The 27,445-nt window shown below is 39.7% G+C and overlaps 1 protein-coding gene across 6 annotated transcripts in view; it reads right to left on the reverse strand.

Moving 5' to 3' along the window:
• LOC146507873 (CUB and sushi domain-containing protein 3-like) overlaps nucleotides 1-27,445 on the reverse strand; it is a 147,736-nt gene that overhangs the window by 70,729 nt on the left and 49,562 nt on the right. For 5 of the 6 annotated variants that reach the window (XR_014876682.1, XR_014876681.1, XM_085176332.1 and 2 more), the window contains 10 exons: nucleotides 18,323-18,436; nucleotides 17,757-17,852; nucleotides 17,167-17,370; nucleotides 10,305-10,429; nucleotides 10,029-10,125; nucleotides 9,083-9,187; nucleotides 3,844-3,962; nucleotides 2,650-2,719; nucleotides 822-938; nucleotides 421-630 (listed from right to left, as the gene is read on the reverse strand). Coding sequence is in view for 4 of the 6 variants with exons in the window: in XM_085176332.1 (XP_085032458.1) it covers nucleotides 421-630; nucleotides 822-938; nucleotides 2,650-2,719; nucleotides 3,844-3,962; nucleotides 9,083-9,187; nucleotides 10,029-10,125; nucleotides 10,305-10,429; nucleotides 17,167-17,370; nucleotides 17,757-17,852; nucleotides 18,323-18,436 (1,257 nt within the window). In the remaining 2 variants the exon portion in view is untranslated. The remainder of the gene's footprint in view (nucleotides 1-420; nucleotides 631-821; nucleotides 939-2,649; nucleotides 2,720-3,843; nucleotides 3,963-9,082; nucleotides 9,188-10,028; nucleotides 10,126-10,304; nucleotides 10,430-17,166; nucleotides 17,371-17,756; nucleotides 17,853-18,322; nucleotides 18,437-27,445) is intronic. The other variant, XM_085176331.1, reaches the window with a different exon arrangement.

Raw genomic sequence — 27,445 nt, forward strand, 5'->3', positions numbered from 1 at the left:
CAAAAAAAACCTTATTTATCTCATATTAGGCCTTTATGCAGCCCCTCAGTTCACTGTCTATCTGAGACATGCCATTTTAGCTCCTGTCTCTTTACTCTCCCTAAATGTTCCCTTTTTTTCTGATTGGCTAACCTCCAGAGGCATTCTGAGAGACAGCACCCAGTGCTTGTGAGGTGTCCCTACTGTGCTTTGGAGACATGCTGTACCTTTAGCAAATTCTCAATAACTGTGATAAAAGAAAAAAAATTGAAAAGCTAGAAAACATTCAGAAGCCTAAACTTTTAAAAGATACTTTCACATACAGCTCATACTTGCACGACATTATAATATGTATATATATCGTGCATGTGTAGACACACAGAACAGAAAATAAGGACAACAATGCACGTCCTCTTAGGCTACACTGTTTTTCTCTCTCACCCTGGTAGACAATGTGGAAGCCGGGCTTGTTCTGGGAGTAGTCGCTATGGAAGAACAGAGTAGTCTCATGGGTGGTGCTGAAGAGAGGATTGGGCAGCGTGGGGCCACTGAACCGATCAATCACTGTTCCTGTCTCAAGGCTCCCACTGCGGATCTCCAAATAGTCATGAACAGGCTCTGTGGAGAAGTTCAGAAACTGGAGATGGATCCCTAAAGAAGAGGAAAGAGAAGGTTAATGGAAGAGGTAAACCCAAGAGCACATGAATTAAGTAAAAGAGAGCAAAGAGTGGCTATTCCTGTCAAATATTGTATTACACTTTTATACACACTAGTACTTATACATGCTTGAAATTAGCAGGTTGTTGAGTTACACAGGAGAAGAGAGAGGAGAGGTTACAGACCGAAGCCAATAGGGAGTTGAACTCTCCAGCTGCAGTCCAGGCTGCTTTGGTAATTCCCTGGAAAGCCTGGGCTGAGGATGACGCCGCTGAAGTCTGTCATGGAGCCGCCACACTGAGCTGAGGGAGACCAACCAAGGAGAAAGAACATGTCACTTCTCCATGGAGCAGCTCAGTGGGAAAATAAAGAAAAACAATGACTAGAGGGCTGCATATTCAGGGAGGGCAAAGAGCACTGCGTCTTTGTGTGAGTGAAAGTTTCAGCACACGCATAAATGTTACGTATGTTGTGCATGTGTATCCTACACATTCTTTATATACATGTATAGTCTATATATATATATATATATATATATATATATACATGTATATATATATATATATAGATTATATATATATGTATGTGTTTTTGTGCAGAGCAGAGAAGGGTCTTTGTCTGTTGGATTATGTCTTTGACTTGTGCTTGTCCATCTCTTCTTGGGAAAAAAAAAACAAGCAGACCAAGGCACCCTCCTTGCTCAGTGGTGCTTTAAATCAAAATAAATGAGAGAGTCACTATTCAATAGTCTAACTCAGTTTTGCTCAGTGGTGAAGGTGATTACTTCAACCTCCCACCTGCAACACCCCACCCTCTCTTGTTTGACTGAGTGCATTAGAGAACACTTAGCTTGCTGTGAAGGTTATACCCCTCTCTTGTGACACACAACCTAGTCTTACATGAACACCCAGGTGGTGTAATCTTATAATCTTAAAACTAAATCATTCCTGCTTTTCCCATCACAACCCCAACAGGCGCATTTGTGTGGCAAATGGTGGAGAACGCAAGTGATATTGCTGCTATTTCTTTGGGGACTATCAACCAAGACCAAAATGAGGCACAAACTATCTCGGGAGGTAATTGTGTTCCTGGTAGTGGGGAGGGGGGACGGGCTTGACCTGCTTGTGTATGAAATAAAAGAGAAGACGAGAGGCACTTAAAAGGGTGTTATACGTTTGGTGCAGGGGCATCCAAAGCCTTTGATGTGGGTTTATCAGCAAACAAAATGAATACAGATCCTGGGGTGTTCAGGGAAGCGTATGTACTGTAAACGAGAGAAGACTTAAGCTAACGAGTGAATGCACACAGCCGAGAACATGCCTATCGACAGCAAAGCCGGGATTTATGTCTGCAGTGAACGATGAAAACCACAGGAACAGAGTATTTACACAAAGAGCTCTTTGGGTAACCGTGCAGTTTTGTCTGTGTGTGCAAGAGTGCATTTATCACATTGCATATGTTTATGTATATGTATATAACTGAGGGGAGCAGGGTGCAAGCGAACAGCGAGGCATCAAAGAGAATGTGGAGTTCTTCGTTGGTAATCTCTGGAAACTATCACTGTGGCAATCAACTTGAGAGGAAGTGTCGGGGGAGACAAGGGAGTCTCATCAGGAGTATCAGAAATCAAACAGCACACTCAGATGGTGCAAAGCCTTATTGATTTTCAACCGAAGGGGAAAGCAGAAAATTCATAATCCCTAACCCCCTCAAGGCATCTATTCCCAGCCATCACACCTCCCAACCCCCCCGATTGTACAATAAAATTCTCCTAATACAATAAAATGCCCTCTTTGAGGCTGCTGAGCTATCGGGTCAATGTATATGAGAAAAATATTAGTATGAGAGAAATATAAACAAGGAGAAGATAGAAGAAAGATAAACGAGTCAATGAGAAAAATTGAATGGCAAAAATGGGAAAGAAAAAGATCAAATATGGGTTTGTTGTCAACAATATCGCCTCATTGAAATGCTGTCACTAGAGCTGTCAGACTGCATGCGATAATACATTACCTAAGCACAGAGGTACGGGGTAATTCCATCTTCTGACAGGACCAGGCATGCAGGTAATATATGCATTACCCTGTTCAAGAAAACAAACAAAAACTGTTTACTGTCAATTCCCTTTCAGCAAAACACTGTGAAGTTAAAAATGAAAAGGAACACGATGAGATCAAACCATCAGGTGACCCAAGTATATTTTATCTCTGTCCTATGGATCTTTGGATTTAGTCAAAATCCCCTTCTTGTGTGTAAATATCAAGAGTAGAGCAGGATGTTCTCGCTGCTAGGTATACAATGGGAGTAAGCACCCCGAGATAAGAACAGAAAAAAACATCTGCAAACATAATTGTGTTGAATACAAAAAATGAATCTAAATGTGATGGTTAATATTCAGAGCATTAATGTTGTTTTAAACATAGAAACTGGAATTTGCCTGCATGTTTGTAAAATGCATACATGCAGGGTGACTCTTCAAAAACCTGTACACTAACATCACGCCTGAAAAAACATCGCTATACTGCGCACTCACGCACTACCTACCTAAACTCAAAAGACTCATCCATACTTTTGCTTTTGTTACTACACCCATCTCAAGTCTATTTCTGGTGTTCAGACACTCAGCCTGAAGATGTGTGTAAGAAGTTGCTGGTTAGTCCAGAGAGGATATGAAAAGAAGAGAATGCCCGAGCTGGGAAGAAAATCGGTGTGGGATTAGTGAGGCGACTGTTAACACAATCCATCGCCTGTGGCCTTGGAAGGTTCTACAGCTCAAAACGCCACAGCTACTGAATCTACTCAGGCAGGATTGGAAGAAGTTAAAGCTGCTTTGTAACGAACACACTAGGACTCACACTTACACAAACATGCAAGCAGGGAGGCGTGCAAGCAATGTACGCACACATACACGCGCACCACTACAAATAAACCTGCAAACACACTTGCCTATTCACATACTTCTTTCCTGTACTCTTCCGCTCACACACACACACACACACACACACACACACACACACACACACACACACACACACACACACACACACACACACACACACACACACACACACGTCATCAAAAGGACTTGATTCATCTGTTTTAAAGGATTCATCCTTTAGAGGATCCCCATGAAAATGTCACTCATTTAGGCAGGTCAATATTTTTCACTAAGAGAGCTGCAGATCTGCACTTCATATTTCCACCTACCTGTAGTGAAAAGCCTTGATCACATTGGAAGGAAACCATGTCACCCACAGTGTAACGATCTCCAACTTTTCGGCCATTACTGGGAGGCAGCGGCTCTGGACACGAATCCAAACCTATTGCTTAGGACAGAGTCACAACACACAAGTGTGGACAGCAATCATTCTTCTGCATATCAAAGAAACTCCTCCATATATATTTGGAGTAAATATTTACATTCAATCAACCAGTACCTATAGAGGGAGGAAATAATTTAATTAAAACCAACCTTTTTGACATAATTATAAAATTCCTCATTTTAATGTGCTTGTAATTGCATATTAATTGAGCAAGCCCACGCCCCCCCCCCCCCACCACCACCACCACCACCACCACGCCGACTCTTTGTCTCTCTTTCCCCTCATCATAACGTTTAGAAAGTGGGGCAAGCTATGAAGCTATTCTACTCGTGGCTGTAATCGCAAAATCCTTCTGACTGTGATCTGAAGCAATCACTGTGAAATTACAAAGCAATCCCTGAAGTATTACTTGACAGACGCATTGAGCCCCATTGGAAAGAAATGATTACAGTGCCACTTGCCAGGTAGTGAAAGGCTAGATATTGTGTTTTAATGGCTTAAAAGCAATGGTGATGCCAGTTACATGGGCTATATTAATGTAGGACATTTTGAGGAAATTTGAGACTGCTCAAAGCCTGCTTTTTACAAATAAAAGAAAGAAAAAAAGACAAGAAATATAGTCAGGTTGTTGTAAGAAGTGACTAAAATATATTGACAGGCAGAGGAGAAAACATTTTACATCATTACTTTGAGGCATTTAATGCTGTTATCAATGAAAGGCAGCACTGGAGATGTGCTCATATTAAACATTTTTCAAATCGCACCAGTCGTCTGTCAAACATTGTTTTTCGATGCATTAAACAACACGAAAATAGGCCGATGAAAAACAGGAGATAGTTACCTTCGTAATAACCCATATACAAATCTAGATGGTTTTATTAGGTTTCCTTCGTAATGTATAATTTGTAAGCAGGCCGCAGGGAGCGGAATAGTGTAGACAAATACAGCAACCCCAACAATGTTGCAGGCAAACACAAGCATTTCACAAGCACTCGCACTGAAGCCCACTCAAAGAGTTAACTTGTCCAAACAAGTCAGTGGGTGGATGAACACAAACATGGTAGGGGAAGTGCCCACAAAAGATTCAGAACAATTTAAAGGCGACTCTGAATAGCAGGAGTGGTCACTCCACTCAACATCTACTGAAAGTTAAAGAGGATATTTGTGTGGGAGGATCTGGTAACCCAAGAGACGCAGAGCAGGAAGCAACGTGAAAGCAGCTGGAGATAGAACAATTCAACAAGAGACGAGCTACTGTACAGGGTGAGTGGGTGGATGCTTTGAAGCTGTGAAGTTCTGTCATATGTGGGTATAAATAAGAGCAATACTGTGACAAATTCTTCGACTTAGAAATGTTTAATTAATTTCAAGGAGATTTGATGACACAATTCACAAGGGCAGAGCAGTTGCTGCTAAAATATTAGGCTGCCAGAAGGTAATTTTGAGATTAAAGCACAATGCAGCTCTAAAATTGTCATGTGTACTCGTGATAAGGAATAATCGGCCTGTCTCTTGCAGTGTTTTGTGAAATTTGCACTGTTCACTTCAAACAATGAAAATATTAAAAGGTTGTCAAACCCTGTAATAATACAAAATGCCCAGGTTCAGGAAAATGACCCTGAAAAATCAGAGAACAGTTCCCAAAGCCAGATGTGGAGCACCAGATCTTAGGTCAGGTTAAAAGTGTGCATCTGCTTGAAGCAGTGCTATCCTTATCAAACACAAGACCCTGCCAAATGCATCCAGGCAAAGCAATTTCAATCATGTGTGTCATCAGTTACTACCTAGTGGTGCACACTAGCCGAGAGTTTCTGCTCTTGTGCTTTTACATAAATTCGATCAGTTCAATATTTATTTTTTAAAAATTAAACTCCACCTGCAAAACAACACAACTGTTTAGTATTCCAAACAGTAGGAGGAGGTTTGAGACACAAAAAAAAAGAAAATAAAAAATGCAGGGACAATAAAAGCTACCTGAAAGATGAGGCAAGAAAACATGCAGGTCAGACAATATAGAAGAGCCTACTGTGGAGAAAAAAGTTTCCTTGCAAAGGTATATATGCAAATGCAACGGCTAAGTTTTACGAGGCAATATACCGCGGATACACACTGCTCACAGCTCAGGCGACTCCAAGTTTAAGATGTGGAGGAGATAAAGTGTGGCAGGTGGTGGTTTCCACCTGTGGGTGGAGGAGCAGTAAAACAATTTAAGGTAGATAAAATCACATTTCTGTCTCAGTTTTTCTTTTTCTTTTTTAAACAGACATTAACAAAGTGTGAGGCACAATATCAATTATGACACTGTGACATTTTTATGTCGTTCATCAGATTTCCATCCCTAATCCTGCCACTAATTTTTAAATATGACTACTTTTATCAATATAATAAACCAGCCACTGTAATTGCTTTGCACAATTAACTTAATCAAGACATTAAAGTATCAAAATGATACAGTGCATGAATGTATTTAGTATTAACACACTATGTGCAGAGGAAGTGAGTGCGTTAAATGAACAATCAACAGATCTCTCGAGATTATACATGTGTCACAATGACACCTGTTTTGCAACAAGATATAGTTACCTGTTTATTGTGAGCAAAAAATATGTAAGACTGTGTTCTTGCAATATTTTCTTACAGAGTTACAGCACCATCAAACGTTTGGACAGACTCAAATATTTGAATTGTACTCTATACAATGTTGGGTTAGATTAAATAAGACACTTTAAAACTAGTACACAGCTGTGCTGCATGCCGGGACTGACTGATAAAAATTTTTAAAGCCAAGTCTATATGTGAATAGATGTGATCTGTGTATGCACAGATGATGCTATTAATACAAGTGACTTTGAACCAGAATTCAAATAGTTTAGTAGCAAATGCTAACAGATGTGCATTTCACATGCACTAGCAGTGTCACCTTTTTCCAGGTCATCATACAGCCTAGTACTGAAAAATAGTGTAGTAAGAAAATGTGAATGAGTATTAACCTGGTAATTTCTGCTTTTAATCTTTAAAAATGCTGCAAGGCTTAGCCGTGATAGATATAATTCATGAGGAAAAATGTGGAAGTACTTATCGGGGAGATTACAGGTAGTAACCATAGACTTGACACTGCTATATTTTCTTGGTGTGACTGAAGAAAGTCTGGAAAGATCTTAAGACCATGTCAAAGAAAGCGTGCCTTTCTGAGCTGTCAAACAATTGATTCAGTGTGGTGTCACAGTTATTCCACGTAGCAGTGACAGTAAGCCAAACTTTGGTAGACGGCAGTGATCGAAGCCAAGTATGGGACTTGATTTGGGATGCAAGCTGCTATACAGCATGTGCGAACACTGCAATTATGTTTTCAGCTATAGCATTCTGTTTGCCTTAGGAGAGCTGCTTAAACGTTTTTCTTTTAAGATGTTGTACTGGCGGGTGGTATAAAGAATTTCTATGACTGGTCTCAGTGGACTGCAACAATCACCCAAAGGAAACATTTTAAAACAGATGGTTAGTTGGCTGGGTGTGTGCCAATCGCTGTTGCTGTTTTCTACCCCCTCTACTGAGCTTTCAGAGCATTAATTGGGAACTAAAAACTCAAGTGCGTGAAATATAAATGACTATTTCAAGCCAACCAGTGTAGATACATCTAACTACAGGTCAGAAGAGGATTAATGTAATAGCTAATGTGACTAAATAAATTAGACTCTGAAATCTGCTATATGTAGGATAAAATATCAGAAAGTGAAAAAACTGCAATACTTCACGAGTGGTTCCATAGGGAAGCTACATGGATTAATCACACATCACATTTGTTTTCTTTTTTTCTTTTTTTGCAGATAGGAAAAGTAGCAGGAAAAGTAACAAATAGCAAGAGAAGAAAGCAGAGAGGAGATAAACTGGAGTGTGGTTTGCACAAAGAATCAGGGAGTATACTTCGATACAAGGGCAGCAGTGGCAAAGTGTAAGACAGACAAAGAGCAAAGAGCTGATTGTGATTCTCAGCGGTAGGTAGAGGTAGTGGAGGTGGGGTGACATGGCGTGGAAGTGAAGAAAGGAAAGAGCACACTGAGAGACATGAGTACAGAGTGGCTCCAAACAAGAAGAACGAAGCACCTACTGTGAGATACATGACTGTGAACTCGTTCTCAACAGTGGCATGACGCTCACAGACTGACACAACTGACAGCAAGGACACACGGTGACAGCAGTGATTTTTCTTGTTTTCCAACAAATTTGCAGAAAGTGACAGCTTGAACTGAGCTCACTCAAAAAAAGTGTGACTCTTTAGCTGTTATGTATGTGTAAAAAAAATTCAAGGCTGGATGTATTAACGTGCTGGCCGTCATTTCTGTTTTTGACATTTCCATATCGTCCTATTTTAATCACAGCATTAGGAAGTCTTCCCGGTCTTTCCACACTGCCACAAATGTGCATCACAGACAATGAGTGGGTCTGCCCACAGTCTCGTCTCAGCCAATGAGTGGTTAGTAAAAAACCAGCAGGAAGACATACGTGAAGAGCAAACAAGAGAATACACGCCAGCTCAAAATTTAACTAAGAGAAAAGGACATTAGAAGAGACAAAGAACGGTGCCTGCAGTGTAAGTGAATTAAAGAAAAGCTGCATGGATCAAGGACAGAGCCTTTTCTTTAAGATGTGCAATTTTTAAATGGGAGTAAATCAGGCACTCCATTGGGGCACGCTATACTCCTTCAATTCTGATGCACAGTAAATGTTTAGCATGCTCTTTAGCAAATATGCCTGGAAGTGAGCAGTCCACTGAGAGATAAGGAAACTTAGTCCTTAAATGAATGAAAGAAAAAGGATGTGGGTCCAGTAAGTTGAAGCTATGGGGGGAATTTAAAAAAGAAGCCACTCGGGAATACCAAGCTACCATACCAGAAAAGCGGATACAAAGCCTGAAAATTAGAAAAGATAATAAGGAAGAAAAAGCTTTGCCCACTCACTTACTCTCCATTTCACACCATTTTTTATAGCTCCAACTGTGCCATCCACACCAGCTGTCCCTCTTATTCCTTATACCCTTGTGCAGCAGCTGGAAGTCAGTGGCAGATGGACACAGAAAGACAACAGATAAAGTGACAGGCAGGCAGGCGAGCCGTCTCTCCTCATACCTGTGTACTCCAAGTGGAAGCCGGCGGCAGATACACTGATGTCAGACTGGAAGGTCAGGTACAGGTTGTTGGATGTGCTGTTCAGCAGTTGGGGAATTGTTGTACCTGAATCATAAAATATACAAAAGAGCCTGTGTACTTCACTTTCTGGATTTAAGCCTACCAAAAGCATGTGAACGTGTGCAAAGTATTTAACTCTGCACTGCTTTCTGTTACACAGTTTAAGAAAATCATGCTCAGTACATCTCCTCTAGCTTATTAGTCACACAAGTCAGATGCATAAAATCACACCGAGGAAGAGGAATGGTCTACAATTCAAATTCACTGCAAAATAATCTGTATGTGCAGCTACGCTGAGCTCAGGGAACATTTTCTCTGTTCCCCGTGTCTTTGGGAATTCGCGGTGAGACTTTGGCTTGTAATTATAATCATCTTTATCAATTTAGCCAAAGCTAAACATGATTGCTAGCCATTTAAAACGCCTGACCCTTTTCACACTGCAGTTAGTTCTGCACCGTGGGGCTGTTTCACTTTTCAGAGAGTGTCTTTTTCCTAAAGGAGATCTCCCTATCAAGGCTGAAGTCATTATGTTAAACCAGCCCCTCGTATTCCAGAATTGAGCATCTGAAGTGACGTGATGACCTGTTTCTTATAGGTTACTGAGTGACAAACGCACCGTTTCTAATAATGTAAACCCGAAGGCAACACTACGAATGTAAAGTTCCCAAGTGAAACAGGGGTTACATTATAAAGCTCTCAACTGCAAAGGCCAGGACAATGTGACAGAGCAAGGCTTTCTTTTTTTCTCCTTTTTTACTGTTTTTTTGACAGCATTCTCAAATGTCATCAGCTCGATCACCGCATCTGTCTCTTGCTGGGATCGTGTGACACCTGATTGAAAATCAAGTGGGAGCTGACAACTAAAATTTAGATGTATAACATTTACCTGAGTAGCTACCAAGCCTTGGGGCGTTACCATCAACGCCATCAAAAAAATCCAGCGAATCCCAGTTGTGTTCTGTGGCAAAGGTCACGACCTGAATCTGAAAGGGAAAGATAACGTAATACAAAAAGTTTAATAAGTGTAAAACCTTAACAAATTTCCAAAGGAAAAAAAAGGAAAAAAACTTGTATGTATCAGTAATAAATCCACCCCTCAAAAAATAAATCTCTCATCTTTCATCAAACATGACTCTGTTAAGATCTGCATGTGTCTTCTCACCTGGATGCCGGCTCCCTCAGGAACAGAGATTTTCCAGGCACAGTTCAAATAGTTGGCATATGGATCTGGATATCCGGGAGAGAGGATAGTACCCTTGCGTTCAGTTAAGACTCCACCACAGGGAACTAGAAAAAAGGAAAGCATATGCAACAACTGAGTTCGGGCTAACTGAAGTCACGTATACACCTAAAAATCCAAAGTGGACCAAAATGAGTCACAGCAGCAAAATATCCAGCTATCACACTTTTAAAACTCCTAACTGATCATTAATAGATGGATGTTAAATGAGCAACTGGAAAAATCCCTTCAGCTGATGAAATTCTATTGATACAAAGGAAAGATGAGGCACCCGTAGCACAGTGAGCCATGATAATGTAAATCTACTCTATTTTATGCCATTCTTATACACACGACATGCTAATCATCAAACTCAGTGGACCGCAGCATGGACCGCATACACTTATCTCATGCGCTACACAGAAGTAAACAGTTTAACCCTGATGTGTAATTTAATCTCTCACAGGCCATACAAATCAAATCTTTCAATTGTGAATGCTATTCTGAGCATGCCCTGTTGCTACCAATGCCTCCAGTCATTTATTTATCAACCCTCTGAGCGCTCAGATGAATTGAAGCTCTGAGTATGATGTGCTGAAATTGTCAAGGAGTGCGATAAAGCTTATTATAACTCAAACAACAACCACCACCAAAAGTACCATTTTGAGACGAATGCCAGTGGCCCCAGTATTCAACCGGGACTATTCTATGCAGGAATTCTGGCTTACAATGAGAAGCAGTCCCTTTCTATTGAAATAAAGTTCTGCTGACTAATACAGAAACCTGCAATAACCTGTAGGGTATTGTGCTGTTATGATAAAGTGTTATGACACCTTATCATCAGGGAGAAGTGTAAAGTGGTTTATATTTTATCCCTGTATATTTCTATGTTTTCTCTCCTGGGAACGATTGTTCTGCTGTCACCAGTTGCAAAGTACGAGTCAACTTAAGTCACGGCATATATTTCAACATTACTGTCGGATACCTTGTCTAAAAATTAAGCAGTATATTCAAACCAGCTGACTAAAGAGATGAAGAAAATGGTAAGTGAAAAGAATCACAGACCTTCTGTTTTGTTTAATACAACCAACAAAGTAATTTCTTTATCAGTCCTCTGATGTTGAAGGTTACCAACCATTTGTGTGTTTCTCTGCAGCATGGGACCATAAACATAGCTGTCAGTCTAAGAGGACATTCAGCAGAGTAGTTCAAAGTGTTCTCACAAAGAAGAGACTAATACTTTTTGTCAAGGACAAGGGTTTACCCCGTGCAGGTCAATGATAATCACTATTTTTGATATCCATCAGCCGATGGCAGATACAATGAAAGTGACAAGAGGAGACATGGAAAACTAGGGGAAAAAAACAATAGACTCCCTTTGCAATAAACACTAAAGTGGCTGATGGAGAAAGAGAAAAAAATATCACATTAGCTATCAAGAAAGTACAGTCACAAGTTCAAGGTTATCAGCATTTTACAGGTGATATCTACCATCTGAAAGACACTTGGAGAACGGTGCCAAAGTGACTGCTTTGTTGCTTTTCATACTGAGTGACACATTAGAGACAATGAATTCTGTACTGCATCTCTCAGCAGTCACAGAGCGGAGTCATCACACTTATATACTCGCTACCACAGGCATAGCTTCTGCTAAAGCACATCATGTGCAGACTACTTGGTATGGAAATCAGTCATCTCCTATACATGCACGAAAGTAGGATACGAGTTTGTGCAATTGTTTTGTCTAAAAATGAAAAAAATAAAGGTCAATGCCCATAACATCCATAGCAACACCGTGAGAATGTCATATCCTGTTGGCACCACTCAAAAGCTCTTTGAAGGTTTGAAGTGCTGTGCGATAACTAAGCAGAGATTGTTTCATGCTGCCTATACTGCACAGAAAAGAATTTCTTCTCAACATCTTTATTATTACCAACCCTTCAGTGATGAGCCAAACACCTGAGAGAAATTGAAACCAGTTTATGAACAAAGTGCAGTCAGCTTTGTTGTGTTCCGGTGGGTTGTTTTTCTTCTTCTTCGTTATTCATCAAGAAGAAGAGCATCGCCTTGAGAACAAGGCTAATTTCACAACTCATTTCGGTCCTGTGAGAAAATGCAACTGGTCAAGCGAGATTGGAAAATATGACCGCAATAAAGGACTGAAAGCTTTAGACTTAGCGTAGGTAGACAAAGGTTGGGACCATATATTATATTACACTATAAAACTGCACAGTTTGATATGCAGGAAAGTGACAGGAGCTTATAATTGGAAATGTTTTAATCACGTAATGTCTGTGACATAATAGCTTAACATATTCTTAAATGGTTCTTGCACTTTTACAAATTACACATTCATTTCATTAAATGTTGCATACATTTCACAGTTGAAACAACCTTTTGTCAAGTTTCAGAATTCTCTATTTTTCATCCATCTTGATGTGACACGTTAATGCTGCATACAATAGTCACACTGAGTGATATCTCTGCTCGCTAAATATATTAGTCAAGCTGCAAAGCTGCTAATCCATATAATTTGTTATGGTCCTGGGTCGGTCCTGGGGCTTTTACCCAGTGATTTTTGGTTTTTTTGGGACTTTTTAGTTTTCCTTATGTAAATCTTTGATTCTTGGTTTTCTTTGGGTTTATATTCATGTATCTTTTTTCCCTTGCTGTCTTCTTGCTCCCTAGTTCTATATATTATTCCCTTGTGTTCTGCCTTTTTGTACCGAGTCCCAGTGTTTGGCTACTTCCTGTTTTATTTTGGTAACACATGGCTACTGTGGTTGGTATTTATATACTCGCCCTGTCTGGTTTTCTGAGATTAGTTTCAGCTGTGTTCCCCTCCCGTTTCCTCTTTCTTCATTACCTTGTGCTTTCATTGTCCCTGTCTCCCCTGGCCCTTTGTCAAATCGTCCTACCAGCCGTGCTGTCCCTATTGTTTTCCCCTGTGCTTTCTTGTGCCTTGTGGATTTTGTTTACCATTTCTGGGCTGCCTGTTACTTGTTCTTTCCATGGAATAAATGCTCAATTTTACAGTCAACCTTCATCTACCACACTACTATCCTCAATCTTTCACCACACCTCCCATAGCTAAATCTGATAGAAAGGATTGGAGAAAATATTTGTGTTCCCATTCTCACAGATGTGTTTTTGGCCAAATAAGTAAAAGTTATAAATGAATAAAAAAAGACAAAAGCGTTAAAGTAATAGAAACACACCATTAGATAAACTGGCAGTAATTTCTGATTTCATTGTGGAAAGTTAAGTAAACTTTTAAATGTAGCGAAACCTCAAGAGCAGCTCATTTTGCTCCAGAGATGCACTCTGGCCTGGCTTTGCTTCACACTCCCAGACTGAGACACTTTAATTGGTCTTGGGAGGCTATTGCAAAACAAGAATCCACTGTTTAAAAACAAACTCTGCATGACACTGTTTACTTGTTGACACCTTCGAAAAAGCCAACAGTAAATTCCATAGCGTGGGCATGCCGAGCATGAATCATGGCAATCTGTGAGCTTATGCAATATGAGGATTTTCTACAATCAGAAGTGATTAAGTATGTGTTTGAGATTAAGCTGCAATTCTGTCACTCGTGCAGGAAACAAGCCAGGGGACAATTATGCTCTGTTTAACTTCATTATCACTTCTACTTCAACCTGTAATAGGCAGTCGGTCATTTGCACAATCTAATGGGGACATAGGAGTCCACACACAGTTGAAAAAGATCTGCCATAAGGGTTAGGGTTAGCTTTTTTTTTTTTGAAGCTCTGTCTATGCGCTGCAAGTTAAACTCCTTTTATAAAACAAAAACATCTATTTATTCAAGTCAACTGCTCTACATAAAAATTCAACAAAGTCTGCCCCAACATTATGCATCCATTCAGGCGGGGCTAATTAAATCACAACAGGACGTTGTAGAGACTCACCAGCAAAACCCTCATTCAGCAGCTTTGTACGTGTAAAATCAAAAGAAATACAACAGCCGCACGACGAGCGAGGTCAATCACATCTGGACGAGGAAATTAAAATATATCATCTGAAACATGGACACCTTGTAGAGAGCGGTGTCTGATGCCGTCATATCACATAAAGAGGGATTGAGTAATTGAGCATGGTGCGGGTTTTTTTGGGCTTCCATGAAACTATATCCATTATTCTGGGCGAGTACACTGCCGCTGGGGGAGATGCTGCAGCCAGATTCAATCTCCAGATAAAAATCACTATGTTTAAAATGGAACTGCGCGTGCCACTGCTATTCCCTTACCACTTGGCACTCAACTTGGATGAACCCTGGCTGGAAATCTCTCGCACTTACCGGCTGGTACTATTTACTGGCTGGCACAAGGCCTGACTTCAATAGATTTTACCTCATTTCATCTTTAGTCCTTGATCTCCCCAAGACAGATATGTGGGTGTCTTTGTGAGACTGACTGCATGTCCTTCTGCACGCTTTTGGGTATGGGTAGCAGTGCTTGTTGACAGCATACCTAAATCATCCTGTACACAAATATGGACTATGCATATTCATGCAGGTATATTTACATGTAAAATGGTTTTGTGCATGCTGGCCAAACATCCATGTAGGGAGAAATGTCTGTCCCTTCAGCAGATGGTTCGCATCCACCTTAGATAGGCCGCCAAGAGCTGTTGTAATAATAGGGCTGTTGGATCATGGCTAGTTAATTATATTTTCTGTCTATGTCAAAAATGTATGAATTTCTCTGTCCCTGTTTGTCACTGGTTTTGAACTGTAAATCTTTTATATGAAACAAGAGTTGCTGTCTTTTAAAACAACCTTATAAACTAGATATTATTGTTACGCTACAACACTACAGCTCAACACTAGCTCTTCACAGAAGGTGCAGCGACAGCGGGTTCTCTCCACATTGACACAGACTCTTTAAGTCAATCGTAACTGTGTGTGTGTAAGTTTGGCAGTGAGTAGTAGAAGGCTATAGAGTGGGTTTACTAGAGCATTTTTCATTGTGACCTTTCCCTGTTGCAGTTTAAGAAAACACTGTAAGCTGTCAGCGAGAACCAAAGTGGTACAACTGTGGGTTGGTCAGCTAAACAGTGACTAGAAATTCTTTATAAGGTGTAGAAAATGAGGATTCACCGCAGATCTGTCACTGCAAATTACCACTTTCACATTGTCACATCATTTTGATACTGCAATTTGAAACATATAACATATTAGGGCTGCCACAAATGATTATTTTGACAGTCGACTAGTCACCGATTATTTTTGCGATTAATCGACTAATCAGATCATGCATCCATTGGACGTAAAACGTACAGCTTATTGCACCAGCATGCATCTATATCTATCTATAACTATCATTAGCTTACAGCTTTAAGTTTTTAAGGTATGTTCTAACTAAAAATAAAGACAAGATGATAGTTTATTAAATGTTAATGAAATTTGCAGATTGTTTCGGTGAAGTTTAATAAACTCGCTATCTAAAATATAACGGGACACCGGAGTATATTCTCGAGCATCTCACACTTCTGATAATCAGTTGTCTGCTTGACATTTATTCAGCTATGTAAAAACTATAACTTTAATCTCAGCCAAACCGATTTACTCAGGAACAAATAAAATACTAAAAAAAGCCAAACAATAACATTTTTAAGTTATCTAAGTGACTTATATATCATGTTTAACCTGAGTAGCGAAAGACGGTGGTGGGTTTGAAAATGATTTCCCGGGAGTCCAGTGTTCTCACGGGCTCTAGTGAGCCTTGCCCCCGGCTAGCTATCAAGCTAGTGGGTAACAGACGTCTCCGAAAACGTCAGAGCGCTTTTGAAGATATGTGGTGTCTTGATAAACTGAGCAGATATTAGAGGTTTACACAGTTACATTCTCGCCTGAAAATATGTTAAACGTTTATTTTGTGACCCAGAAAGAATAAGACTAATATTAAAACTAAGTAGCTGCTGCCATTGTTGGAAACTGAGCTGGGCTGCGCTATGAATTCTGGGACAGAGCTACTTCTTCTTCTTCGGGATTTAACGGCAGATGGCATCCTTGTACATGCAGTGCTGCCATCTTCTGTTTCAGTCCGTTATTACACTCTTAAATCCTACTACTTATTCCTGCGGCTTTTGTGATCTTACAAAGCTTCGAATGACGCATCGACTATTTCAACGATTTTGATAGTCGACTAATCGTGGAAGCCCTATAACATATCCATTATAATGGCATTAACCTTGCAAAGCACTATATTTATATCAAGAGTGCATTAATAATGATTCTTGTCAAAAGCTACAATGTATTATATTGTACACATGCCTGGTCCCATCATATGTAATATAGATAGCATTACAATTTTGGCATTGCGGGACAGAATGACGGTGTTTGAATATTCTGTCCAGATTTATTTGCATATGGAGTGCTAATCTGTTAAAAATACCTTTTATAGCAGAGCTGTTATACTGAACTACATTATACTGAGGGCATATAGAGATTAAAGTTCTTGAAAGATCTGTTGTTGTTGGATGTATTTACTTTACACGGATATTTATTTTTTCCACTTATCTGGAAAAACACAGGAACCTAAAACCCTTGGGTGAAGCTTGTTCTGTTTGCTGTTGCTTCTCTCTGCTGGTCTAATCTACCAGAGCCTGAGATTATGGCAATGGGTGATGGACATTAGGAAAACTAATGACAGGAAAAACCCCCAACAAAAAAACAGACACCAACTGCTTTTATGCACCTGAGCCACTTTTTGGATTGGTGTTTGTGCGTTTGTGTGTGTTTGGACATGCGGACATGCGGCAAGGATTGGAGGATGATGACGCTTACCAACACATGTGGGCACAGTGCCGTTCCACTGGGCCAGGGCATTGGGCACAGCCTCGCACCTGATGGCATTGGAGCCGTGCAGCGTGTAGCCTGGACTGCATTCAAACAGTACTGCCATACCGATGCCAAAGTCATTCCCTATCCGCTTCCCAAAGCGGGGCTCAGGGACTGAGCTACACTGAGTGGCGCTTGTCCGAGGGACAGCTAAGGATAAAGGGGGAGGAAGCGAGCATTAGAAGAAGAAAGACAAAGAGCGGTGGGTGGGTTTGTTAGGCAGAAATACAACAGGGAATAGGAGACAAGGAAAGATAAAGGAGGTAGAATGCAACAGTAAAGCCCTTGTGAATCTCCTCGCGCGTCATTAGTCACTCTCATCTGCTTTGCCAGGATAGGCTATTTGACTCCACATCATTCTGCTTTGTTCAGACATGCCCAGCCGCATCCAGTGGCACTCTGCTGAACAGCCCTCTGTTTGATGAGCTCTGGGCTAAAGTACCTTCACCTTCCCCCGAAAGCAAACAAATGCAGTCAATGTAGCAAATAATTCTGCGGATGAAACTCTGGAACTATAGCAGAAAATGTAACGTTACCTTGGTAAACAAAATGAAATCCTTTGGCTGTTTCTGTTCCATTTGTGGTAAACTTTAGCATGATCTTGTTTCCTGAACTCAAAGGTAGGGTCTCACCTACATAACAAAGCAAAAAGAAAAACATAATCAAGACATTATCGGTGTGATTTAAATTTAAATCAAAAGGATGTTCTTAAGTGGTACAGCACAACACAAAGGATTCAGTGCTTTTCTTTGTTTCAACATTTTTGACAGTCTAACCACGTAGAATGTGACAACAATTTACAACAGCTGGTTTGCTTTTGTTATTTTAATTGGAATCTCTGGAGTTTATTCAATTACAATCATAATGTAATTATATCAATATGAGAATATATGAACGGAAACAATCTTTATCCCTAGCAGCTTGAAGTGGCTCAGATAACAGACATTCAATTTGTCAAGGAAAAATAGTAATTTGATTAGAATTGAGTCGCATGTGATGTACTGCCCGCAATTCTAAATGCTGCACTCGAACTTTCAAGGCCCTAGCCATAGTTGTGAGCGAAGAGACACTAGGATTCAAAGTCAGAGAGTTATGCTCTTACCTGAGTGTGATCCATATATGGAAGAGAGAAGGGCTGAATCTGTTGAAGAACCATCATAGATCTCGACCACATCGCTGGTCAAAGTCTGGAATACCACAAACTGACCAAAGAGAACTGCAGGGAAAGAAGCAGCAGAGGACAGAGAACAGAAGACAACATGAAGGTGAATTTGTGCCAATAAAGGTTTAGATCTGTCAAGATTCAGCTGATTTACTAGTTTGTACAGTCCCAAAGAGTGTGGCTGCTGCTACCGGCTACTGCCGCTTGCTTGTAGTGAATAACATGCACATGTCTCTGCCCTGACAGACAAGTAAAACAGCCAAGCTGCATTCAGTATCAGCATTTGTACGACATCTATCGCTGGCCAGTTCAATCTTATTCTGCTGATTTACACAACCCTTCAGCGAGGCTGATTTATCAAGCTATTATTTACCAATATCAGCCACACACAGACACACAAACGCACGCGCACACACAGATTCCAGATGGGATATCTGTGTTATTTTTAGCCCTCACAATTCCAATTAATATAAGTTTTATGTTAAGAACAGTATAACACTACGAGTGCACTTCAGGACTTTATAAGCTGCAGTAAAACATGTGACTTTTGGTGCAATATTCTTTCTGGACAGTAGCTTTTTATAGGTCACATTTTTCTCAGGCAAACTAACATCTGCTCCCTACTATAAACCTTTCCGTGGCATTTTCTGAACAACCAATAATTAGGTATTCCTTTGAACTGTGCATCTTTTTTTGGTGTGCCATGGCATTTAACATGTTCGGAATGACCTTCATACAATAGGGTGTTTTAACACCTAAACTAAAAGCAAAAAATCCCTTTTTTTCTGCAAAAAATACTGCAATTTTGAAGGTATAAAAACAGCAAAATGTCTTTGCAAATATCAGAAATGCTACATTTCCTTCCTGTTGCTGGAGGGGTGTGTTGGTGGGGGCAGTGGATTGACAGCAGCTGACAAGGTGAGCTCAGGCACAGGCAGGGGAATGGGAGGAAGCATAAACAAACTGGCACTGTAGCCTAAAAGCCGTGGGCAGGGAGTATTTTGTTAGCAGTAGTACTGAAGAGTAAGGACACGACAAGCATCCAAAACAAGTAAAATTTGGAGGAAGGTTTACACGCTGTTAAATATACCACACAAGAGCAGTTAATTTGCTGTCTTGCCCCCAAACTGACATTTGCAGAGCACTTTTCCTCTGTGAATGTTTGTCCACTCACTCAAGAAACCAAGTTGCAAGACAAAAGACAGTACATCAGTCCCTGTGACTGCTTGCAAAAGAACAGTGTTGTAAATATGTAAATGTAAATATGTAAATGTATGTAAATATGCCCTAAATTAATGTGAGGTGACTGCCTGCATGTACACAAATTTCCACGTTAAGGCAGATAAGAAATTAAGAGCAATCATTAAAATAAAAGAGAGAAAAACTATTTTCTGTCTCTATTGAATTTGGATTTTTTTTCTTAAAAAAAGATGGGACATATTACTGTATGACAAGCAATTTCAGCTGAACTTTAAATATGATATGTATTAGCCGATCGCTCCTATTTCAAGTGTTAAACAATCCCGATTTAGCCAAAATGAATAAATAAAGACCACTCAGAAAGTCACCCGAGTCCATGCTGCATCACCATAACCATAAAGGCACATGGAAGGTATCTGGCCGAAGTATTTGTAGTATCTGACCTTTAGTTTAATAAAACATCCATTTCTTGATGAAATGTCACATGAGAACATTACAGTTTATCGCAAAATAATTAAATCTTGTCCTTAATAAAAGCAGTGAGGGAGAACTTATGATAATGAACAGAGAATTATTTAAATAATGCCCTGCATAAATATTTCCAATTAAGCATTCCTGATTATATCGATGTGTACACATCCTTGAAAATAATCAGATTTTTTTTTACCAAATGAATAGACATGACCAACTGGATCACTACCTCTGCGACAACTCGTGTTTGTGTCTGTGCAGTTGTGCGTGCCAGTGCAAATAAATGTACTCTATGCGCGCGTGTCAACAATGATGGTTAGGAGGCACCTTGAAGGCTACTTATACTCAATGTGGCTCTTGTTTATCCCTTTCTCTGTTTTCCCACACTCAACCCACCATTCTGGTTACATTTACCGCATTGTTGCAATAAGTTTATTTCTCTGTTTGTCCCGAGTCACCGTGATAATTATTATCTTCACAGTGTTTTCCAAAGAGCAGCAATTATCACAAAATCTGGCAGGAGCAGTTTCCCTTCATCGCGCCAGGCAGGTCCGTAAACCCTGTCAGTAAGCGGCAACTTACACTGCGCCATTCAAGCAGCACAGATGCGCACTCACACCATGACTCCATCAGTGACTGTGGGCACTGAATCCTTTATGTCTGAAATGCAGGTATCACAATAACAATAGAAAAAAACCATGAGTGCCCTCCGTTTCAATAAAAATAAATTCTGCACTGTATTACTGAGATAATTAATGCCTTTTAAAGTGACAGTAATTCACAATAAACTAATTGTTCACATAGAAAATTAATCCGAGACACCATACTATTGTGCTTTAGTGGGTAGAGTCAGAATAAAATAGCGTTCCTAAGATGCAAAATCAAAACAGGTGGATCCAGCAAGAGCTGATCATAAAGACAAAGTTAAATTCTTTATATGTTTAATAATGATAAGGAACAAATATGGTCTACGCTTGCTTAATATACAAACAGAAAAGCCATTTGAGGAAGCAGATTTACTAGATTTAGTTTTAAAAATTACTATTCATTTAAAACTTTGACTAGGAAAAACTGCAAGCAGTTGTGGTGACTAATAGGACATCTAGAGGGTGAGGGTGTCGTGTACGTTCAATTACAAGGTGACCACCTAGTGGGAGGCAACCTGTTGCCAAATAATGTCCAATGTCCTGCATGAATGCAATCACTCTCTGACAACTTTGCAAAAGTTCTCAAATAACTAGTATGTAATTGATAGATAAGATACTGGCTGGACTCTAAATGTAAATAATGTAAATAGTTACATGTGAAATCCTGTATATGTAGACATCAACCAATTTGTGATTTCCTTTTGATTTATCACAGTTAAATTCCTGTATTATTACAAATAGATTGTATGTAATTGCTAACTGGACCCATTCAATTGTAAACTACTAAAGTGAAAGGAGACTCACTCTGTCTAATTGCAGTTTTAACACCCTCTCTATGACCCAGTAAGACAACTGGTGAGTGGTTGCAGACCTGGTTCCCATCTTCTGAATTCATTACATGGTTAAAAGCATTTTTTTTTTGTTGTGGCGCTGCCTCCAACCACTGTTTTCCTAATGTGATTGTACCATGAAGTAGAAAAAGCATCTGTTCTAACTGGTACACAAACATACAGATTATCATTAACTGGGCTGCAGAAGAGCAGACTTCATATGGCTAAAATCTATAAATCTATCTATAAATCTATAAATGAAAAGCAAGTGTGGCATGCTTTTTGTCCAGTAACAGTGTTCACCTAGGTGTAAGCACACACAGGATCCACCTGAAAAGGTGTCAAATAAAAATAACACAATCAACAGAGGCAATTGCTAAAGGTAGAAAAGGCAGCATATGTTTTTCCTTCTGGCTATGAATTATGCAGAATTTTCCTGTCTTCTTCACTTTGTAGCAGTACCCATCTCCTCTGGCAGCTAGCCAACCACCATGAAACCACTATCCCCACTACAAAGCTAAGAAAGACACAAGGAGTAAAAGACACTTAGCAGGAAACAGAAACAAGGGAATAAGTAACCCCTAAAAGCCACTGGAGGCAACGCTGCATCTTATGGCCTAAGAGGCAAATGACAATACAGAAAACATGAAACGAACAGCAATAACATGTTTTTGTAGTCTAACATCTCATTGTTGTAGTAGTTTGTTGAATTTTTGCTTTAATAAGGGTACCCCGCTAGTTATTACTTGTTGCAAAATGTAAAGTGTCAAGAATGAAACGACAGCCGAACAAGCTTCATAAAGCAAAAAAATCCCCCCAAAACGGAAACACATGGACACGCATGAAGTGGTGTTCTCACTCAAAGCAGCACAGGCAGACCTGTTTCCTTATCTGCTGAGTCGAAAAAATGCCTATGGCTGAAAAAGAGTTTGAATAAGAGATGATTTTACCCTTAGGGACAGCTCACTGCTGCGGTATTAGCATACCAACACCCCGTTAGAGGCTGCACTCCTGTGCTCTGAGCACACACACACACAAAACACAAGCACAATGTCGCTCATTTTTGCCTCTAATCCAAAGCCAGCCATGCATGACTCCAATCTGCTCCTTTGCTGTAATCATGTCCAGATATTAAGTCAATAAATCATTGGAAACTTGTTACCTAATTTATGCAGGACTATGATGAATCTGTTGTCCTCAGGGCCTCGTCATGGTAGTGTAATGCACTGCACTTGGACAATGGGAACAATTTTCATATCTGCATCTTCACCTTGAATTATCTCAACGCAAGTCCCTTTAATCCTACACCTCTCAGGGTATTAGATCGTGATATTCGTATATTCCTGTATCTCAAAACCAGTAATGCCTGCCAGGCACTGATAAAGCATGAAATGTACAATTATACTTTGATCCTTCTCTTGAGTGATGGCAATCTAATTTTTTCCAATTTGAAAGCAGTCATTCTGGAAAATGTGACAAGAGGCTTCAATGGTTTTCTACCATCTCAAGTGCAGTCTGGCAGATATGAATTGAATCAGGGGAAACGTTTAAATTAACCATGCAATTTAAACAATCAAGAAAAGTCTTAGGTGGTCGTACATTACATAATTTACATTAAATTTAATGGCAGAGGAGTCCACACTCAAAGATACACCTATCTAGAGTTGCATAAGACATTTCTACTTCAAAACAGAGAAAATTGGTTCAGGCATGGGCTCGAAACGGTGATAGTTTCCACGCACAGTTCTTGCAGATATTTGCCAGCACATTCACACTGTAAGGAAAAAAACCCTTGCCACCACATCTCAAAGGTGCTCTATTGGGCTGGGATCTAAAGAAAGTACACGAGGAAAGTGAAGTAAATTAAAATCACTGTCATGCTCCTGGAGCCATTTGGAGATGTTGAGTGCTTCGTGACAAGGCTTGTTATCCTGCTGGAAATATCCATTTGAAAAAGTGCAGACTGTCGATGAATGGATGCACCTGGTCAGTAACAATGTCTAAGTATGTTATGATGTCTAAATGGTTCTCAGATGACATTAAGGCAAGCAATGTGTAGCAATGTGTGTCAAGAAAATATCTCCCCTAAGTTACACATCAACAAACAACCCTTACTGTGTGCACCTTGTAAGACAGGTCCATGATTTCATATAGTTTACTCCACTTGCCATTGGAATTGTAATTCCTTCACTTTATGGAATTATGCTCAGGGGTTAATGTGGGCCATAACAATCCAGAGCGGCATTCCAACACCGTCAGTAAATAGAAATACATAGTAATAGAGTAATGCATAATACTGCTGAATCCCTGTGATTTGTCCATCTTACATTGGTTACTCAACTTCAGCATCTAGCTAGTGCTACTGTAAGGAGCGAGCATAAATGGTGCTAATTTTGTTTAAGTGGCAGGTAGTTTCAAACACAACAGCTCCACAAACATCAGCAAAAACAAACTGTGTGTGTGGCCAAATGTGCAGTTGCTGTTTTTCCCAGGGAGAGAAAAAATGTTTGACAGGACAAGAAAGGAATATGAGAGATATTTTCAAAGGTAACGAATGTTCAGTAAGAAATATTTGATGGAAACTACCCTAATTTGTTTAATTTTTAATCAGATATTGGATCTATGATGTGCAATGTATAATAAGTTGGGTTTTTTTGGTTATTCAAAGGTTGTATAAAGGGGGTAGTTTAGTACGGTTTAGTGCATGCTAAAGTGGTTAGTTTGCAGCACTGTGGTGTAGTTTGCTGTAATTCACTATGGTGGACAGATACAGGGTAGCAACAATTCAGCTGGCTGGACAGGTCAGCTGATTACAGCCTGCAGATGAAGTAAAATCTAATGGAGCTCAGAATACAAATAACTATGTGTTTTATTTTAAGTGATTATTCTCCCCATGGTGATATACATAAACTCAGAGTTTCCCCACCTACCAAATCCCTCTTGAACCGACTACGCTATTCAGTCTAGTTCATAAATCGATGGCATAAGGATCACATTAAAATTTCTCAGAGTGGGTCTTGCAGAAATACTCATATTTTGAGGCATCACATTGTAAAAGCATTTTTAAATAAAACTGCTGTTAAAAGGAAGTGTTGTTCAGAAGGCCGTAAGCAGACAGATCTTTGTTGTTCACACTCAGTATGTCAACACTCAAAGAAATCCACCTAGTCTCACCTTTATTCGTGAGGGTTTAGAAAGAAGTGTGTAGCTATAGCTCTCTTCATCCTGACTTTTAAAAGGTTCACATCAAATACAACGATCGCATTTAATGTTGTGGAGTGACTAATTAATCAAACATCAGTAGTACCCCATAGTCACCTGCAGCTTTTGCTCATTTTGAGTATTCTCTTTCTTAACCCTAACCTTCATCAGGTGAATGACTCGGCCACTCAGTGATATTTAAACTCACATTTTCTTAACCAGCACATTTACCATTGCTGTAGAATGATTGAATGACATTCACTGAGCTTTTAATATACTTGGATGGATGCCACAGAACGCCCAAGCAATAACGAAATTGCCATATTCTTTAAAAGATGAGGAGGGTTGCTTGTCATGAGCCATCGATAGCAGTCTATAGAACCTTTGTCCACAACTCTACCACTTTCTTACTGTGTTCCTGTGAGCAACAAACTTTCTTTTTTTGAGTTGAGGCATTATTTTAATTACAACCTTAACAAAAGAATCAACTTTTCACTGCTGGGAGTGAGAAATGTGGTAAACGGCAAAAAAATCAGAGAGATTTAGAGAGACTTTAGACTCAGTAAGGGGAGCAGAATAAAGCCCAAAGGTAAATAAAACACACAAAAAAATAAGTTTCAACATCTTCAACATAACCATGTCACACAGCACATAGAAGCCTTTCCAAAAAGAAAATCACATACCTAACCTAAGGGCAGGGTAACAGAACTTCAAATGCTGAAACTACTAATGCTGGAAAACAAATTTTTGGGAAATGCAAAATCTGGCAGTATTATTATTTTTTTTCTTTTTTAGATTGTCTGAAGTAACAAGAGATCAGTCTAATAGTTTTCCTAATGACTGAATGCTACCACCCCTTCACACTGAACTTCAGCCGCACTTTTCATCTGACTGTCTTATCATTTTAGCTTTTAGGATCGAGTACATCTCCTGTCACAAACAAATGCAAATCCTGGGAGAGAAGAGAAGCAGTCATTGCAAGGTTCTATCAGTGAATGTAGAAACACTCAATGAACTATGATAAAAACAATGCACATGTGCATAACCGTGCTTTGCATTTCTCCAATCTAAAAACAATACAATTTCTCTTTTTAAGCATTTAATATGTTGCCTTTCACCATTTTCAATTTAACATATGGTTTAACATGATTTGCAAATCCTCACATTTGTTTTTTCTTTACACTTTACACAGCATCCCTGCTTATCTGGAAGTAGAGTTTAAGAACCACTCAAATTATAATTCACCATTACTATGTTCCCGTGCAAAGGTAATAGCAAGAAATGCTACATTTCATGCAGATTTAAAAAGAAATGTGCAAAATACAGAGTACACTTGCTGCAGATGTAACTGTTAAGGATTAAAGAAAGAAGAAAGTGTACTTTATTGATCCCCGTGGGGAAATTCCTCTCTGCATTTAACCCATTCACTCAGTGAAGCAGTGGGCAGCCATTGGGCGCCCGGGGAGCAGTGTGTAGGGACGGTACCTTGCTCAGGGGTACCAAACCCCCGACCTTCTGATCATGGGGACACCACTCTACCTACTGAGCTATCCCTGCCCATTAACTACATACCCAAGTTGCGCCCATTCACCCAACCAAGCTGAATGCAAGTGTATGTTTTCAGACAGCATGATAAGCATCTACTGGTATTATGAACTACTTTCACATTTGAAATTCTACTTACATAACAAATGCAATAAATTAGTAGGCTATTCCTACCAACAAAAATATACTAAGCACCAATGGTTATTTTACACATTGTTTAGGCTCCATTATATACAGTAATATAATGGAGCCTAAACATGATGCAGACACCTGGTTTTTCAGAGACTCGGTCTCCGACTAATACACGATTAAAAACAGTAAAACGTGGTAAGAATTCCTCTTCTGATTCTGATGAAGCCAATTCTTTTGTGTCATGTGACAGTCCTGCATATTTGACTTCTGATTTCTTGGCGTTTCAGTCCAGTCAGTCACACAACCAAAATCTGAAAGCATCTTAATGTGAAAAGCTAAAAGAGAAGAGAATGCTAGTTTAAATCTCCATCATGCTAAAACGCAGAACCCTTGTCTATGAGAACCTTCACAGACAACCCATAATAAAATATTCAATATTAAGTGTGCATGCAGTACAGGCATTACAGCACTTCAATTTTATTCCATTTCACTCACTTGCAACCACATCACTTCTCAGTGGTGCAAAAAGAAAAAAAATACAGTATTTATCTGAAATGAAGTATAAGTCTGATAACAGGCTCTGGTTTCTGAGGTATCATGTTGAAGCTAATCAGTGAACCTTGACTACCTCTGCAGGGTCTCTATCTCCCTCTGTCCTTGCTTCAGTGTGAAAGGCCTTAAAGGGATTTTGTCTGACAGTGAGGCAGAAGAAACTCTAAAAACTACCTCAGTTTCACTTTTTGTGCATGTTTATCATCTTGCCGCATGTACAAACTCAGGCGAGACCCAGGGAAGACGCCCGCGTCATCTCCATATCTATTTTATTGAGCTTCTGCTTCTACCTAACATGTATGTTTTATTTATTTTTCCCATTGGCCAATAATAACATGCCCACTTTCATAAGTACACAACTCCCAGCAATTGCTTCCCATAAGCTGATTAAACTTAGCTTCCAGCCAGCTTCTCATTGACTTAAAGTTTGTTAAAAAGGTGCATCTTTCAAGAACTTTTGCATCTCATGTTTTACAATATTAAAT

The sequence above is a fragment of the Neolamprologus multifasciatus genome, chromosome 11, assembly GCF_963576455.1.
Source record: "Neolamprologus multifasciatus chromosome 11, fNeoMul1.2, whole genome shotgun sequence".
NCBI classification, from domain to species: Eukaryota; Metazoa; Chordata; class Actinopteri; order Cichliformes; family Cichlidae; genus Neolamprologus; species Neolamprologus multifasciatus.